Source organism: Canis aureus, chromosome 12 (genome assembly GCF_053574225.1).
Source record: "Canis aureus isolate CA01 chromosome 12, VMU_Caureus_v.1.0, whole genome shotgun sequence".
Taxonomy (NCBI): Eukaryota; Metazoa; Chordata; class Mammalia; order Carnivora; family Canidae; genus Canis; species Canis aureus.
In genome coordinates this window covers 13,328,156-13,346,281 of record NC_135622.1, presented here as the reverse complement: position 1 = coordinate 13,346,281, position 18,126 = coordinate 13,328,156, and the positions used below count along the sequence as shown (strand labels likewise).

The window sequence follows — 18,126 nt, the reverse complement described above, 5'->3', positions numbered from 1 at the left end:
TATGTGCTTAACTGTCATAATTAAGCAAACAGCATGGGGGTAGAAATAAATAAGGGAAAGAGATAGAAGAATGGCTTTTAAATGTTAATAGCTTTGATAGTACTGTCCAACAGAATGTTTTATTTTGTTTTAAAGATTTTATTTATTTATTCATGAGAGACACAGAGAGAGAGAGAGGAAGAAACACAGGCAGAGGGAGAAGCAGGCTCCATGCAGGGAGCCCAATGTGGGACTCGATCCTGGGACTCCAGGATCACGCCCTGGGCCGAAGGCAGGCGCTCAACCACTGAGCCATTCAGGCATCCCCAACAGAATGTTTTGTAATAATGGAAATGTTCTAGATCTGTGCTGTTCAATACAGTAGCCACTACTACCCACACATGGTATTGAGCACTTGAAATGTCACTAGTGTGACTGAGGAATTGAATTTTTAATTTTAATTTAATTAACTTATATTTAAGTACGTGTGGCTAGTGGCTACTATGTCGGACAATATAGGTATTGATACTAGCAGAAAGACAAATTTCTAGACTCAGAAAAATGGGAGATATAGGCTTCTCGAGCTTTTTGGCGAAAGGACCTATATGCTTAAAAAGCACTGACAAGATCTTATTCTTTTTGATGGCTGAGTAATACTCTACTACCACTTCTTTATCCATTCATCTATCAATGAACACTTGGGTTGCTTTCATATCATGGCTATTGTAAGTAATGCTGCATTGGGGGATGGGTGAAACAGATAAAGGGTATTAAGAGGTACTGATTATTCTAGTAATAGAATAAATAAGTCAGAGATGAAAAATACATCACAGGGAATATAGTCAATAATATTGTAATGATATTGTATGGTGATAGATGGTGACCATATATCATGATGAGCAAGGAGTATTGTATAGAATTGTTGAATCAATATGTTGTACACCTGAAACTAATATAATATTGTGTCAATTATATTTCAATATTAAAAAATTGCAATCACACACACTAAGTAATGCAAAAATAAAAACCATGGAGACTCCAAAGAACTTTTATTTATGTAGATTATATCTACCATTAATTATTATCTAACAAAAATAGAAATTTAAAAATCTTTCTTAGTCCGTTTAGAAATAATAATAAACCCATTATGTTACGGAAAAATAACTAGATTTTCCAAAACAAAAAATAAACTAGTGAGAAGAGTGGCATTGCTTTATATTTCTGCATTTAATCTATTGGAAAACTCCATTGTACATTCGTAAGAAAAGTGCAAATATCAAGTCAATATTATTATGGAAAGGGTCACAGATCTAGCTGTAGGATAAGTAACAGCAATGGTTTACTGATACAAAATGGTTAGCTACTCCCTTCCCTGGGGCCACTCTCCAGCCCTGTGGCAGACAGGTGACTTCCTCAGCCCCAGAGCAGGTGAGAGGCTTTGGCCTCCAGGTTACCACCAGAGGGCAAGGATACAGCAGGAGGCAGAAGATAAGGAGGATAAGTGAAAGCCTACAGAGTAAAGTGTGGGACCCTCAGTCCCTGTGCAGAAAAGAATTCTCTTAGCATGCCTGAGATATCTATCCTTTGAAAGGCCTGCTTGCAAGGTTAACCCTTGGCTGGAATCTGGGAACTTTGATTTCAGAAAGGATCCCACCATTCCCTAACTGATAAGAGTTGTTTAGTATGCCTAATCAGAGTTTGCACAAACAATGTCGCTTATGCTGAACACCTGCTTTCCCTGAGAGTCTGGAATTTTGATAGTGCTAGGCAGAGGGTGCCTAGGTGAACAGTCCCCAGTAAAAACCTTGGATGCGGAGTCTCTAATGAGCTCCCATGTTAGACAACACTTCACATATGCAGTCACAATTCAGTTACAAAAAAATTAAGCACATCCTGGTGACTTCACTAGAAGAGGATTCTGGGAAGTCTCTGCCTTGTTTCCTCTGGACTTCACTCCACGTTCCTTTTCTTTTTTCTGATTTTGCTTTGAAGCCTTTCTCGAAAATAAATCATAACCGTGAGTATAACCATATGTTGAGTCCTGTGAATCTTCCTAGTGAATCACTGAACCTGGAGATGATTTGGGGGACTCTTGACACAGTCCCTTTCATTGGCCCCTGCTCCCAGAATGTCAACACCCAGGATTATATCCCACACTGCAGAGGACTAGAGACTTCTCTCTGAAGAAACTGAAAAACGAAGAGAAAAAAGGACTGCAAAGGGCAGAAACATTGCAAAAGGCAAAAGAAAGTCTCCAAATAAAACTACAATTAATGTCTTTAAAAAGGTAAGAAAATATACTGCATTTATAAAAAGTAGAATGCTATAAAAAAGAAGCAATCAGAACAAGAAAGAGCAATATGAAATTGAAAATGTAATAAAATGAAATTCTGAATCAAATGGCTAGAAGATAGTATTGACAACTTGCCCAGAGAAGTTGGAGGGTAAAAAAAGAGAGAAACAGATGAAAAACAATAGAGAAAAGATAAGAAAACTGAAGGATCAATCCAGGAGGTCCAAAATTCCAACTAAGAAAAAAAGAGAACAGCATAAAATGGAAAGGAAGAAATTATTAAGGCAAATTTCACCACACTACAAAAAACAAACGAGAGGCATCAGGTTGAAAGAGCACACCAAGTGTACAGCACAATGAGTGAAAAAAAGAATCACATCAAGGTCACCAAATCATCACATTTCAGGATACCAAAGAGAAGATTCTCAAAAGTTTCAGAAAGGAAAAACAATCCATACTGGCATACAAAACTTAATGATATCAGATTTCTTCACAGTAATACTGACAACAGACATTCCAAAATTAACTCTTAATCATTTTGAGGAAAAACCTAGAATTTCATACTCAAACTGCAAGTCAATATCCCAGCCATGAAGAAAAACATTTTAAGACATACAAGGACTTTGAAAATTTATCTTTTCTTAGACAGTAATGGGACTAAGTGCTTGAGCAAAATGACTGAGTCAACCAGATCAGGATCTAGGAGAGAGGTGAATTAGGACTATAGTTATGCACCAAACCTAGAGAAATTTATCTTCTGCTCCTATTCAGAATTCCATTTTGGCTATCATTTTTTTAATTTCATAGAGGACTTTGTGCTCTGATTGTTTCTTCCCATAGCATCCAATTCCTATTTCATGGGTACAATCTCTTTTCTTAACTCCTTAAAGATACTAATCTTTAGGGTGGTTGCAAACCTAGAAACAAACCAGATGTATGTGAAGAATGAGACCTACAGGAAGAAGACTTAAGGAAAAAAATTAAGTTGATAGATTCTTGTAATTGAGCATTTGACAGCATTTGAATACTTGGAAAAAGCTCATAGATAGAAAATTAGGCAAATGAAAAAACAATCTTTATCTTTTGGCTCACAGGCTAGTCATATTTACTTAATCATAATCATATAAAACCTAACTATTAATTCAACTAAATATTGAGATAAATGTCAACTGAGAGGATAGAGGAAGTGGAAGTAGAAGTAGAAGAGAGAGTAAAGAAGTTACATCCTCACCATAAAGTATCAATTCTCAATTTATAAAGAAAATAAAATAAATAATATCCAACTCATTTAAGTCAAGAAATAGTTACAGTATACTTTAAAACCTTAGGAGGTAAATACTAGAAGAAAAAATTTGGGATGCCTAAGTGGCTCAGCGGTTGAGCATCTGCCTTTGGCTCAGGGTGTGATCCCAGGATCTGGGATAGAGTTCCACATCGGGCTCTTTGCAGGGAGCCTACTTCTCCCTCTGCCTGTGTCTCTGCCTCTCTCTGTGTGTCTCTCATGAATAAATAAATAAACTCTCTAAAAAAAAAAAGAAAAAAATAAAGAGTTGAAAGTAGTTGCCTCAGAGGAGAGAAATAAGGACTGAAGACGAATGAAGTGTCTCATATTTTTGTGGCAAATTTTTAAGAGCTGCTTCATTACCCTGATTATAATCAATATATTATATATTAAATTATATAAATATATTTTTTTAAGTAATTTTTTTTTTTTAAATTGGAGGCATCTGGGTAGCTCAGTTGGTTAAGCAACAGACTCTGGATTTCATTTCCCTCAGGTCATGATATCAGGGTGGTGAGACCGAACCTCAAGTTGGGCTCCAACCTCAGTGCGGGGTGTACTTGTCCCTCTCCTTCACCTCACTTGCGTGCTCTCTCTCTCTCTCTCAAATAGATAATGTCTTTTAAAAAATAACTTAATGACATTTAAACTGGAAGCTTTTACAATTCCGTACGCCACGTTCAAGTACACTCAATATATTGTTTCCTCTTCACTCAGCAAGACAGTCTTGCACTCAACACCCCAACCATGAAGAAAATTCTTCCTCTAATTGTTTTAAGATCCATCTCCTTTCTTCATACTCTATGTTCTAACCACTTTTTTTGAAAAAATCTTTGAGGATGCTCTATGTACTATGAAAAAATCTTCATGACGCACGGTTGAATGGAAAAAGCAAAGGAAAAAATGGCATATATATCCGAGAAGGGAAAAATGTCAATATGTTTTGGCTTAGATACACATAAAATATCTCTGGAATGATAAGCAGTAAACGAATAATAACGCTTACCCAGGATAAGTGAATTGGAGAAATGGGAATTGAGGAGATGAGGAGCTTGGGAAAGAGGCAGACTTTTCATTGTATAACTTTTTTTTTTTTTTTTTATGTTTTGATCTTCAACCCTATAAAACCATTGCCTACTCAAAAAATATATTTAAAAAAATTTTAAGTACTACCCCTTTATCTTGCACAATTACATCCAACTTGAGAACTTAATTACCAGGCTTTTAATCATTACACAAATAAATCTATTAACTCATATTAAAATTACAAAGGTTCAGATAAAATAGAGTAAATCTTGGGGATAAGCAGAGACATATGGATTATCCTCATTTATCTCTAGGGATTTGATGATTATTTCAAAGACAGAATGGTTTCAATGCCTACATATGAAAATATAGTCTTTGCTTTTTTTTACTTCTTTAAACCTAGCTCAAGGGTTTTTAAACTTTACCATGCAGAAGAATTTCTCTCAAAGTGAGAAGACTAAATATTAAATCATGCATAATCTTTACTACACTTCAGAATCTTCTTACACTTCTTTTAACCAAAATAGAAAAATATTCAAAAAAAAGAAAAATATTCATACTTTTTTAGTATTCTTTTTTTACCCTGATATCATATTATGACCATCTTTTGATTTTTTGTCAATTTTTTCTACAACATGATTAGTAATGGCTGCATTAGTTTATGTGATATTAATATATTAATGCAACATATTAATCAATATATTATATTGATCAATATAATATTAATATTATATTTTATTACTGTTAATTAATATACTGTAATATTACTACATTGTATAGATATTTTCTAGCTTAAATTATTTTACTATTTCCGTATTTTGGGACATTGAGTGTTTTCAAAGTTTCACCATCATAGGCAACATCACAACAAACATCCAAGTAACTAACCCTATATACATCTCCATTAATATTTCCTTAGAGGTAGAATTGCTGGGTCAAAATGTATCTTAAAAAAAAATGTATCTAAAAATTCAAGAATTTTAACAACTACGGTTCCAATTTTAGTATATGTGCTGCCGAAATGAGCACAAGAATTTTAACAACTATGAACAAAATGCTCTCCAAAAACCTACTTAACTGTTAATGGAAACCTAAACATAAGGTAATTAAGGGAAATGACAGGATGCTTTACTGAGTCGATCTGTGAGTCTTCAGGTACCTCAGTGAATCCCCAAATCTCAAACTGCAAAATGTTCCACATGTAACATGTCAAAAAGTCAAAAAAAGAGGGTAATGAACCTTGATATTAAAACCATACCTCTTACATGAATGTTGCAAGAAATGTAGAAGCATCAGAGAAAGAGGAAAAAGATCTCTTGGCAGTGATACATCACTGAAAAATAGCAGACTCAAGTTCTCAAAAGCCTTCTAGTTTAATGTCATTTGAAGAAGTATTTCCTGTTAGTAATTATAATATTCAAAATTATTAAAGTATTTTGTCATCACAGCCATATATTAAAGGAGTAATGTCAAAAAAGATTTTGCTGGTGCTGACATTTCGATGAAGAAAAATAAAACTTTTAATACAATGAATAAGACCAACATTCTCTGAAGTTGCATATTCAACACCGCAATTTAATACCATTCAAAATTTGGAGCCTGAATATGTAGTTGTAGGTAAAAGCAGGCCTTAAGTAAACTGGGAAAAAAAAAAATCTTTCAAAACTGATGACTCAAAACACTATGCGTGAGTTTTTCTTTTATTTTTCTGCATTTTTCAAAATTTCCTTAATAAAAAAAGTGCATAAACATAAATTAAGAAAGCTCAAACTTATTATTTAGGAAACAAAACTATGGGTGTTGCATTCAAGTGATTACCCTGATATCAAAAACCATTTTTGGATGATATACAGCCTATTATACAATTCTAGAAATCATAAGAAACATAATGTAACTTTCTTTAAAAAGAGCGATCCCAACAAATTCTTTAAACCAGATTATTCTCATAAATGAAAACTGAATAAGTCTCCCTCACCACCACAAAATGTCCCCAGCGGCAAAAGGTAAAGAATTACTGCATGTGATAGCTCACTCACCTCCCTTCTCTAAAACACATTTACAGTTCAAGGAAAAAAAATTTTTTTTGATTGATTGCAATTAAAAAGCACCCTTGTTAAAAAAAAAAAAAAAAAGATAAATACTTAAAGTTCAAATAAGTTACTACGAATCCTGACGACTAGGGACAGCAAAACACTCCCCAAGTCCTTTAAAGCATATGAAAAAAAAAAAAAAAAGGATATACAGAAAAGATGAATTAAGGGTGCTTTTTGATTTTACAAGACCATTCACAGCGACATCCACAGTTGGAAGGCAGCGGACTAAATTCCGGCACCTTTTTCTGAAGCCAGGAATTCCTTTCCCTGATGGAATAAGGGAATCCTTACGGAATAATAAAAAAGACACTCCTCAACTCAAAGTAACCAACGGGCTCCCAGGAAAGAGCAAAGCAAGCTGAAACAATGCCACGGAGAACTCAGATCTAAAAACGGAACACTGGACGTTCCGTTCTGCAAAATACCTAGGGTTCTCCTCTCCCGACTCCCACCGACGCGCACAAACGCCACCGAGATTGGGAGAGGGCCTTGCAGTGCGTACAGGGTTGGCAGAGCAACTAAGCCAAGCGTGGGCTCAGCCCGGTCCAGCAAGACCACCGGACGCAGACTCCGGCCACCGAGGGAGAAGAGCTGATGCTGCTACCGAGAGCCGCCCCACCCCGCCCTCCCGGCTGGGACGTGACCGGTGTCCTAACAGACGCGCAGCTCGCCTTTCTGGGGACTCTTGGAAGGTACAAATCGCTGCCATCAACAGCCGGGCCGGGCGGGCGTCCTCTTGCCCTCCCGGAGCGGCGCGGCAGCCTCCCCGCGCGGGGACAGCCTGGAGTCCGCAGGCCGAGGGGGGCTCCCGGGTGGGCGGATTCCCCGCCTCGGTCGGGCGGGCGGGCTGGGGGGTCGGGCCGCACGCGCTGTTTGCACAGTATTCCGAAGTCTGGAACCTAGTTTGCGGTTGTGGGGGAAAGCAAACCTAAGCGAAAGAAAAGAAAGGAAGAAGGAAAAGAAAGAAAAGAAAGAAAAGAAAGAAAGAAGAGGGGATCCCTGGGTGGCGCAGCGGTTTGGCGCCTGCCTTTGGCCCAGGGCGCGATCCTGGAGACCCGGGATCGAATCCCACGTCAGGCTCCCGGTGCATGGAGCCTGCTTCTCCCTCTGCCTGTGTCTCTGCCTCTCTCCTCTCTCTCTCTGTGACTATCATAAATAAATAAAAATTAAAAAAAAAAAGAAGAAAGAAAAGAAAGAAAGAAGAAAGAAAGAAGAAAGAAGAGAGAGAAAGAAAGAAAAAATATACAGAGATAGATGACTCAAAACACTATCCATGGTCTTTCTTTTATCTTTCTGTACTACGAGAAACTCCTTTCATGAAGAAATCTATTGCTCTTGAAATAAGAAAGCTCCAACTTATTATTTAAGGAACAAAAGGGTCAGCGTTGCATTCAAATGACTACTCCCGTGAGATCAAAAACTGTTTTTGGATGAGATGCAGCGTATTAGGCAACTCCACAAAGTACTTTTTTTTTTTTTTTTAAAGAGCAATCTTTAAAAAGAGCTCGAGCTCGTCGGATGTTTCTCTTGAGAAGCGAGCACCACGCTATTCGAAGACTCCTCGTCACCACGGCGCCGTGTCGCTGCCGTGTAAAGGGTCGTTAACTTCGTCGCGGACCCCCTAGACCGCCCGCACGGCGCCCGTCCCGACCCGGGGAAGAGCGCTGGGACCGCGAAGCCAAGCGACAGGGGCCGGCGAGGCGTCCCAGGGCTGCTTGCTGGCCGTCTGGCGCCTCCGCACACAAACTTGCGCAGCGCTGAAGACCGGCCTGCTGGGGAGTGACAGTCACGCGGAGGGCGAGGAGGGGCGAGGAGGGAAGCGGACTCTGGACCCGAACCCCGTGACGCGAGGATGCCTTGGCATGGCCAGGGCCCGCCCACCCGCCTTCGCCATCCCACCCACTGCCGAGAGCCCCAGAGGACGCAGCAGGGCCGGGCGCCCGGGGGCGAAGGCAGCGCTCACCGCTTCAGATGGTCCGAAGCCCGCCCAGCTGCGGTGGTCGCGGAGATCAAACTCGGCGCCGAGGCCCCGGCTGCGGCCCGGGGGGTAGCCCGGGCAGGAACCGGCTCCCGGGGCATCGCCGGCGGCCTCCACGGCACCCGCGCGCAGCCCCCAGCGCTGGGCGCACGCCGCCTCTTGGGCCGTAGGGCGCAGGGCACCCCGGCGCGGCCCCGCCCACTCCCGAGGAGGGCCAATGGGCGCGGAGCGCGGGAAGCCCGGGGCGGGGCGCGAGCGGCGGGTAGGCCCACGACGCCGTGCGCTCCGAGGTCCGAGCCGCCCGCCCCGGGCCTGCAGAGTTTCGGAGGACCCCCCCCCCTCCCCTGCTTGTAATCGTGTGTGTCGGGTGAGTGTGGAGGGGGCAGGAACGCACAGTCCGCAAATAAAGATCTGTGAGAGTCGGAGGCGCCGGGGACACACTTCTGACTTTGCGGAGTCCCTTTCTCCTTTTTTTTTTTTTTTTTTTTTTATTTATGATAGTCACAAAGAGAGAGAGAGAGAGAGAGAGGCAGAGACACAAGGCAGAGGGAGAAGCGGGCTCCATGCACCGGGAGCCCGACGTGGGACTCGATTCCGGGTCTCCAGGATCGCGCCCTGGGCCAAAGGCAGGCGCTAAACCGCTGCGCCACCCAGGGATCCCTCTCTTTTCAGACTTCTTGGTCCGCTGATAACCGAGCACCAGCCACAGTGTTTGGGGATGCGCGGGCACCAGCCACAGTGTTTGGGGATGCACGGGAACCATAAACAGTCCCTACTTGAAAGATCTCCCGGTCAGTCGGGTGGGGGAGCAGATAAGGAAACAGGTGACTAGGAGAGCACCTCAGGAGGTGCATTCCCAAATCAAAAGTCCTGTTTTGCAATGCGGGGGGTGGGGTGGGGGGGTGGTATGTGAAGGTGGGGGGGTGGGTTCTCCCAGGAGAGAACTGGAAGACTGGTTACCCGGCAGTACTTGTAGCCATGATTCACAGTGGAGGACAGTGCACACATCTTTTTCATTTTCTTTTTTCCTAATGGTGACCTGATAATATGCGCGACAGTTAAAAATTTCAGTAGCATCAAAATACAGTGATGTGCAATGAAAAGAAAGTTTCCATTAGCCATTGCTCCCTCCCACTCCCTCAGTTTTCTTTCCTGTTAACTAATTTGTTTTATGTCCTTTCAAAGACACTCTCTGCAGTAAATATATATTATATGCCATGTATGTTATAACATAAAGTCTTCCCTCAATCTCCCTCCCTCCCTCTCTCTCCCTCTCTCTCACACCTAGTATTCTATGGAGTTTTGCCACCTTGGTTTTCTTCACTTAACACTGTATTTTGGACAACTTTTATTGTTTGTGATGATTGCATAGTATTTTACCAAATTATCATTTCAAGTTTTTTTCCATTCTTTTGCTTTTCCAAACAGGGCTGCAGTCAGTAGTTATACTCCTATTTATAGCCACTTGGCATGTGAACAAATGTCTGTCTAGGCCAAATAGCTAGGTGTTGAATGCTGGATCCCAGGGTATGGGCTTTAAAAATTCTGGTAAATGTTGCCACACTGCTCTCCATACAGTGTGTTATCAAACTTAAGTTCTTTGAATTGCCATTCTGTGGATTGGCTATTCATATCCTTTGCCCATTTTTCTATTCAACTATTGATCTTTTTTTCTTTATTATTGGAGATATAGATATCTATATTTATCTATCCCTCTCTATATAAATAAAATCAGTCCATTGTGAATAAATTGCTTCTCTTTCCTCCACCTTGTCTTTTGGTTTTGTTTTTTGTATTTTTTGCAATGAATTATTTTTTATTTTCATATAGTCACACTAATTGATTTTTATTTATGTTTCTAGGTTTTTTAATCTTAGAAAGATTCTAAGATTGGTTGTCACTACCCCCAAATTAAGATTCTTCCATGTTTCCTTTGGTATGTTTGATATCTATATGATTAATCCATAATGCAGATAATCCACAATAAAAAAATATATGTTATGATAAGGAAATAAATCAGAGCAAAGGATATGATCAGATAACTCTCCAAAGAAGGTATCCAAATGGCAAATAAGCAATAAAAAGATGCTTATATTGTCAGTAGCCATCAACAAAATGAAAATCAACACCACAATGAGATACCACTTCACACTCACCAGAATGGCTAAAATCAAAAAGACAGATAATAAATGTTGATGCTTAGTCTCTTTGAGTCACTGTAACAAAAATATCATAGCCTGGATAGCTGAAACAATGAACATTGATTTCTCACAGTTCTGAAGACTGAGAAGTCCAAACTTAAGGCACTGGGCAGATTCTGTGTCTTGTGGGGATTTGCTTCCTGGTTCAAAAATGCGTGTCTTAAACATGAGAGACATCTAGCTCTGGGAAATGAACAAGGGGTGGTGGAAGGAGAGGTGGGTGGGGGGTTGGGATGACTGGGTGATGGGCACTGAGGGGTCACTTCGCGGAATGAGCATTGGGTGTTATGCTATATATTGGCAAATTGAACTAATAAAAAAAAGAAATCTCTGATGAAAAAATAAAAAGCCTGTCTTATTCTATATGGCAGAAGGGGTGAGGCAACTCTCTGGGGTCTCTTTTAGAGGGCACTAATACCATGTATGAAGGTTCCACCTTTGTGACCTCATCGTCTCCCAAAGGTCCCACCTCCAAATACTATCATGTTGGGGATTAGGTTTCAACATATGAATTTTGGGGAAATGTAAACATTTCAGTCTGTAGCATCTGGCAAGTGTTACAAGCCAAACTGTCCCTCCAAATTCATACATTGAGCCCTAACTTCCAATGTGACTGTATTTGGAGATAAGGTGTTTAGAGAGGTAATCAAAATGAAATGAGGTCATAAGGGGGCCCTAATCTAATATGCCTGGTATGCTTAAAAAAAAAAAAGGAAGAGATACCAGAGATATGCAAGGACACACATAGAAAAGACTATGTGAGCACACAACAATAAATGTTACTATCTGCCAGCCAAGGAGAGAAACCTCAGGAGAAAGGAAACCTGTTGACATCTTGATCTGGAACTTCTGGTCTCCAGAACTCTAAGAAAATTAATTTCTATTGTTTAAGACACCCAGCCTGTGGTATTTTGTTTTGGCAGCCCTACAAAGCTAATGCAGCAAGAATGTGAAGAAATCAGAATCCTCATACACTACTGGTGGGAATGTTAAATATAGAGTTACTGACTGTATGACCCAGGAATTACACTCCTACATATATATACCCCAAAACATATGTCCACACAAAAACCTGTACATGAATGTTCGTAGCAAAATTATTCACAAGGCAAAAAGTGGAGGCAACGCACATGCCCGTCAATTGATGAATAAGTAAATGTGATATAGCTCTATGGTGGAACATTATTTGGCAATAAAAAGCAGTGAAGGGATGATACATGCTACAGGATGGATGAACGTTGAAAACACTATGCCAAGTGAAAGAAGCCAGTCATTAAGGACCACATATTATATGATTCCATTTATATGAAATGTCCAGAATAGGCAAATCTATAGAAACAGAAAGATTCATGGTTATCTAGGTCCGGGGTGAGATGTAGGGTAAGTAAAGGCTAGGGGTATGGGGATTCTTTTTAGGGTAATGAAATGTTCTAAAATTTATTGTGGAGATGATTGCATAGCTCTGTGAATATACTAACATTCACTGAGTTATACACTTTCAGTGTGTCAGTTGTATGGTATGTGAATTATATCTCAATAAAGATGTTAAAATCAATACCCAAACTTTACTGGACATGAGGCCAAAGTATATGATCAAATATTCCGTAATGGGAAAACTCAGAGAAGTAAAGTTTGGGGAAATGATTAGCCTTGCTGCGAGGTTAATTGAAAGTCACAAAGAAGAATGTTGGCAGAGCTAAGCAAAATGGCTAAACTCATAAATTGATACAATTACTTACTGGGACAACTGTTGATGAAAGAAGCACAAAATCTATGAGGTTATTCATGTTTGTGCCATAATCTACATTTGGGAATATATTCCCCCAAAACAACCCAAGTGAGAAAACCAATTTTCACTAAATGTTTATAGCACCACTCTTTATAATGTGAAACTAAACTGGAAATACCTCAAGAACCTGATAATTCGGAGGATGTTTATCAAAGTGGGAAGGCTGGGCTGCATTCATAAATGGGAAAGTATATCCAAAATAATGCGGAAAATAGAATTCAAATGAGTTTGGGAATGCTGATAAGTGTACATAAATAAATGTACATTGTTGAGTATAATGAAGAGGAAATATAGTATTAAATGGCACCAGTATTCCTCTTAGAAAGAAACTGTATTCATTTGGAAAAATAACCTGATAAGCTCTTTCTGGTATAAGGTGATACTCCAAAAAAGACATGGGGACACCTGGGTGGCTCAGTGGTTGAGTGTCTGCCTTTGGCTCAGCTCATCCCGGGGTCCTGGGATCAAGTCCTGCATCAGGCTCCCTGCAGGGAGACCACTTTTCCCTCTGCCTCTCTCTGTGTCTCTCATGAATAAATAAATAAAATCTTTAAAAAACTAAAAAAAAAAAAAAACAAACCCAAAAACAAAACAAAACAAAACAAAAACATGGGAGTAGTTGAAAGCCCCAGCAACACAAGAAAAGCTGCTGTCTCTGTAAACACTAGAGGAACTTATATTTACATTTGCTAGTGGGAAATCTCTGGTGATAGGGTAGCAAAATGGACCCTAAAGACAGGAATGTCTAATATATACATTTTAAATTGTTTTCTCAAATCTTAAAATCTCACTAATGCTGTGTGTGAATGGGGTTTTGTAGAAACTGAAGAAGAGCCTGAAGATGGGACAGTTGGAACAGTGAAAAGACAGCAGCCATGGATATAGGGACTCAGGGGAGATAAGACAAGAAAATGAGTCCCTGGGAGAAAGATGTCAGTAATCTTGGGAAGGACTCTGAACACCCAGATTGGATGTTTGGGGCATTCTCCTTGAGATTACAAAGGGAAGGGAGGCTCTGGCTGACATTTGCCTTACATAAAGGATACGAAAGTAACATGTAGTAAATGCAGGTGTTTTAAGTTTATAGCAGGCTTAAGTGTATGATTTTTTTTTTTTAATTCTCATTTGTTCTAAAAATATTGATCCTTATCCACAGACTAAAACAGAATGAATGGATCCTGGCTAAGCCTCTACTGTGGCAAAAATCTGGGGGAAGATTTTTTACATGTGTAAATTTTACATGTTCAAGTAAACCCTGGATAATGGCTAGGGGAATGGAAATGAATGTGTAAGATGGAAAAATGTATACCCTTTCTCTTTAGCAGTAAGGAAGGCCTGAAGGGGGTAGTTAGGCTGTCCCATTATAGAAACATTGTTTTATGTGTTCTGCATTAAAGTGTTATTAGAGTAAAAATAGGATCAAATGTTCAAGAAGGCTGGTCTGTGCAAAAAGTTCAAAAGAACTAAGGTGTAAATGACTCTCAGTATGCATGTTGAGGTTCTTAATTGGCTAACTCCACAATTCATGACTTTCACTGACTTAGCCAGAGGCAGGTTACTAACCAGGCCTAATTTACAGATGGCAGGTCTGTGGCAGAGGGCCTAGAGGTGATTTTCCCAAGGTTATAGAGCAAGCCAGAGGGTGAGCCGAAAATAGAACTGTACCTCACACTGCCATGCAAGCTACATGATAACTTGTGTACTGTCCGCAGAATTGAGGAGTCAATGTCCTGGAGAGGTTAGCCTAGTTTTATGGCTAAAGGAGCTTTCCTCAACAATTGCAAAATGCTACTTGACAACAGCAAATGACCTACTTCATCTTGTAAACAGTAACATTATAGACAAAATTAAGCAAAAGTGTCAGGAAAAAAATTTACTTTTTTGACCATAGCAAATTTTGAAGCTACTATTTGTATAATGTGTAGTACTGTAGAGCTGGTTGTCCTCTTCCTCTGAAGACTAAACTTCCAAATGATGACTCTCAACACTCTAATACCAGCAAGCTTATGGGATCTGGCTGACTGCCTAAACATTTTCAGAAGTGTAGGATTTTTCCGGATTTCTCAAAGAGTAGGATTTTAGGCCTCAGTGTTGACATTCTGTAAGTTTCCTTACTAAATGAAGAGAATTAGAAAGTACAATGGGATAGTCAGATAGTTAGAGCCATAAGGCTTAGCCACTAAATTTATGCCTCTTGGGTTACCCAGGCTATGAAAGGATTGCTTAGCCAGCTACTATGCTGCACCTGAGCTACCGTGCTCCTATTTTCAGGAAAAACAACAAAAGCTAGTACCACTGTTAGGTGACTCTTCTCTAGAGTAGATTTTGACATTGCACTGATCTAGTCAACAAAAAGCTTTACAAATTTATGTCTTCAGAAGTGTTGTTAATCCCGTTCCCAGTTTTTAGAGTGGGTTCTTCTTGATGATTGCTGTACTGGATTAACACTTATGGGCCAGCTCTAAAAGAATATCACAAATGATCACAGACTATGGACCTGACTGCCAGTTTCCTTCCCATCACATGTGAGGCTGCACTTTTACTGCTTTAGCTCAGTGCTTCAGTCTCCTGCCTTCTATAAGACCCTGACCAAAAAGATAAACTCTGTACAATAGAAAAAAGAAAGTGATATATCTGGCAACTATTTCTCAGAGAACTCTCATTTCATTGTTAAGAGTGGTGGAAGCTAGACCCCTTTCCATAACATAACATCCTATCTGAAACCATCTTACAGAGACCCCATAAAAAGCAGGAAATGACAGAACTGCCTGAACAAAATGTAGATCAAAGTGTCCAGGATAAAATCAGGATTATTAGAAATGTTATCTTTTGCAGGCCATATTTTATTAATGTATTAAAAAGGCAATTACGGTGAGGTGAAGGGAAAATCCAGACATCCAAATTTGCATGAAATTTTTTTGCTCTTTCAGTCTCTTTTAGCATAAATATTTTGGCTGCTTCCAGGTTTTTTTCCCCCCCTTTTAAGCAGCACGGTGACATAGGTCAGGATTTTCTGAGTTATATTAACATAAATAGATAGTTTAAATACGTTTAATGTGGGAAGTGGATCTAGCATTATTCAGAATACCTTTTGAGTATTTTTGGCCATTCTGTCTAAATTCTAGCTGTACACAGGGTTTGTCTCTGCTCACTGAAACAGGTAGCCTATGTTTCATACAGAAGAGCTCCAAAGAGTCAACAGTGTACCTGGGTCACCCCTTTGCTCACTTCTACTCCTCCTTTCTCAGTTGGACCTATACTCTGTTGTCCAGTTTTGCTTTATTATGAACCTTCATTTAGCCATTTCTGTATGCAGAGTTCCAACATATGGACTATTTTATTTGATTTCACGTATTTGTCCATTTTTTCACAAAGATTTCTGTCCCTCCCGGAGACATAAGTATCCACTACACTTCTAAGGCTGCAATTGAATGAGGGAGATAGCAACCATGACAAACACAATGTAAGAATATATGAAGTAAGTGCTAGAGGTAAGCTTTGAGGTTCAGAAAGACTTGTGTTCAAACCAGCTCTGCTATACACTAACCAAGTGACCTTGGTTGAATTATTGAACCTTACTGTCTGTTTCACCATCCAGGAAAAAGAGTTTGGCAGTTCACTTTCAAGATGGCCCTCAGGATCCTGATATTCATGAGCTTATATAATCCCCCTGCCTCAAATGTGGGCTGGACCTAGAGACATGCTTTTAAAAAGTGAACACTACAAAAGTGATGGGATGTGACTTCCATTGTGGGAATTCAAAAAACTGACTTCTGTCCTCCTGGCTTTTCTCTCTTACCTTCTTAGCTTATGTGCTTTAATGAAGCAAGCTGCCATGTTAGAGAGCCCCACGTGGTAAAGAATGGAGAGAAGCCTCCAGCCAACAGCCAGCGAGGAACTGAATCCTGCCAGCAAGCACATAAGTCAGCCTGGAAGCAAATCCTTTCCCAATAGGGGCTTGCAATGACCATAGCTTGTCATGGTTGGCTGCAGCCTGTGATGTCAGGGACCAGGCTAAGCCAGCCTGGACCTCTGACCTTGTGGAAACTATAAGATAATAAATGTTGTTGAAACCCACTACACTTGGGGGGGGGGTAATTTGTTATAAAGTGATAGATAACTAGTACAATGGGATAACATGTTCCTTGAAGAATTATCACAGGGATTAGAATGTATACAAGGATTAGAAGAATGACGATAATAATAATGACAATGACAACAGGGGATCCCAGCTAAGCTTAAATTAAGACGCAGAACCTGGTGGAAATGCTGCTATTGTAAAGTTATTTTTAGTGCTTTAGCCTCCTGAGAAGTACAGGAGAGAATAAAGTATGAAGAACAGGGTATCATATTTCTCAATCAGGCTCAGACTATGTCTGACTCTGATAGAAAGGGGCTTGTGAGCAGAACTAGAAGTAGCAGGTTTGTGAGAGCCAGTGAATAAGAAACATTGCATGGGAGCCCAGGTGACGGAGCGTCACCAAGAACTGGGGAGAGGATCATTCTTCCACTTCTGTTCAGGTTGGAGCATGGCTACAGCAATAAACAGAAGTCAAGGGATAGTGCAATTGTTCAGCTCATACCTTGGGAGCATGGAGCATAGGACCCTTGGCAGGAAAGAAGGGATCTCATGAGGGACACTGGCCACAGTGGAGGTGACCAGGCCCTCCTGCTTCTACTGAGACTGGCACATAGCTATTTCTGTTTGTGGTTGGTGAACAGTAAAAGAGACTATGGGAAAGGAGCATAAGCACACTTGATTCTGGGCAGCCTCTGAGAAGGAAAGCTGAGGACCTATGTCACCATAAGCCAGGGCAGTGGGTTATAGGTGTCTTAGAGGACATGCAGAGTTCTGACAGGCAAAGAAAGGTAAACAGACATTCTAAACTAAGGGAACAGCCCATATAAAGATTCAGAGCTGTGAAGAGAAGTCATTTCTTTAGGGAAAAACAAGTAGTCCTGGGTGATCAGGGAAAGGAGTACAAACTAGTTAACATCTCCTATTCTGGGGGATCCCTGGGTGGCTCAGCGGTTTAGCGCCTGCCTTTGGCCCAGGGGGTGATCCTGGAGTCCCGGGATCGGGTCCCACGTCGGGCTCCTTGCATGGAACCTGCTTCTCCCTCTGCCTGTGTCTCTGCCTCTTTCTCTCTCTCTCTCTGTGTCTATCATAAATAAATAAATAAATAAATAAATAAATAAATAAATAAATAAATAATAAATAAATAAATAAATAAATCTTAAAAAAAAAAAAAACTATTCTGGCTCTGATTTAGTTTCTAGACCAGATTTTGGGTGTTGGTTTTCCTTCGCAGTCTTAGAAATTACTGATGACCTCAAAGAGCTTTTATTTCTGTGGTTAATATCTTTTGAATATTTACTGTATTAGGAATTAAAGCCGGTAACTTAAAAAAAGAATATTTAGTTTGAAAGCATCTAAAATAACGATAATAAACCTATTAATATAAATAGCATATTTTAAGGAAAA

General features: G+C 40.0%; 1 protein-coding gene across 2 annotated transcripts; it reads left to right on the top strand.

The window, feature by feature from the left end:
• The first annotated feature begins 343 nt into the window (after positions 1-343).
• On the top strand, positions 344-16,721 carry LOC144280617 (uncharacterized). Of its 2 annotated transcripts, none has more exons than XR_013349043.1 (2): positions 344-704; positions 16,449-16,721. XR_013349043.1 is itself a non-coding variant. In XM_077842845.1 (2 exons), exon 1 carries the CDS (start codon positions 8,526-8,528, stop codon positions 9,003-9,005), a length of 480 nt encoding a protein of 159 aa, XP_077698971.1. In that variant the 5' UTR covers positions 7,849-8,525; the 3' UTR covers positions 9,006-9,018; positions 16,449-16,721. The 2 variants fall into 2 exon arrangements, 1 of the variants encoding a protein (XP_077698971.1); XM_077842845.1 differs by lacking the exon at positions 344-704 and adding an exon at positions 7,849-9,018.
• The last annotated feature ends 1,405 nt before the right edge of the window (positions 16,722-18,126 follow it).

Bases quoted from the DNA above. Each gene is read 5' to 3' on its own strand.
- LOC144280617 (XM_077842845.1), top strand. From the start codon at position 8,526: ATGCCTTGGCATGGCCAGGGCCCGCCCACCCGCCTTCGCCATCCCACC.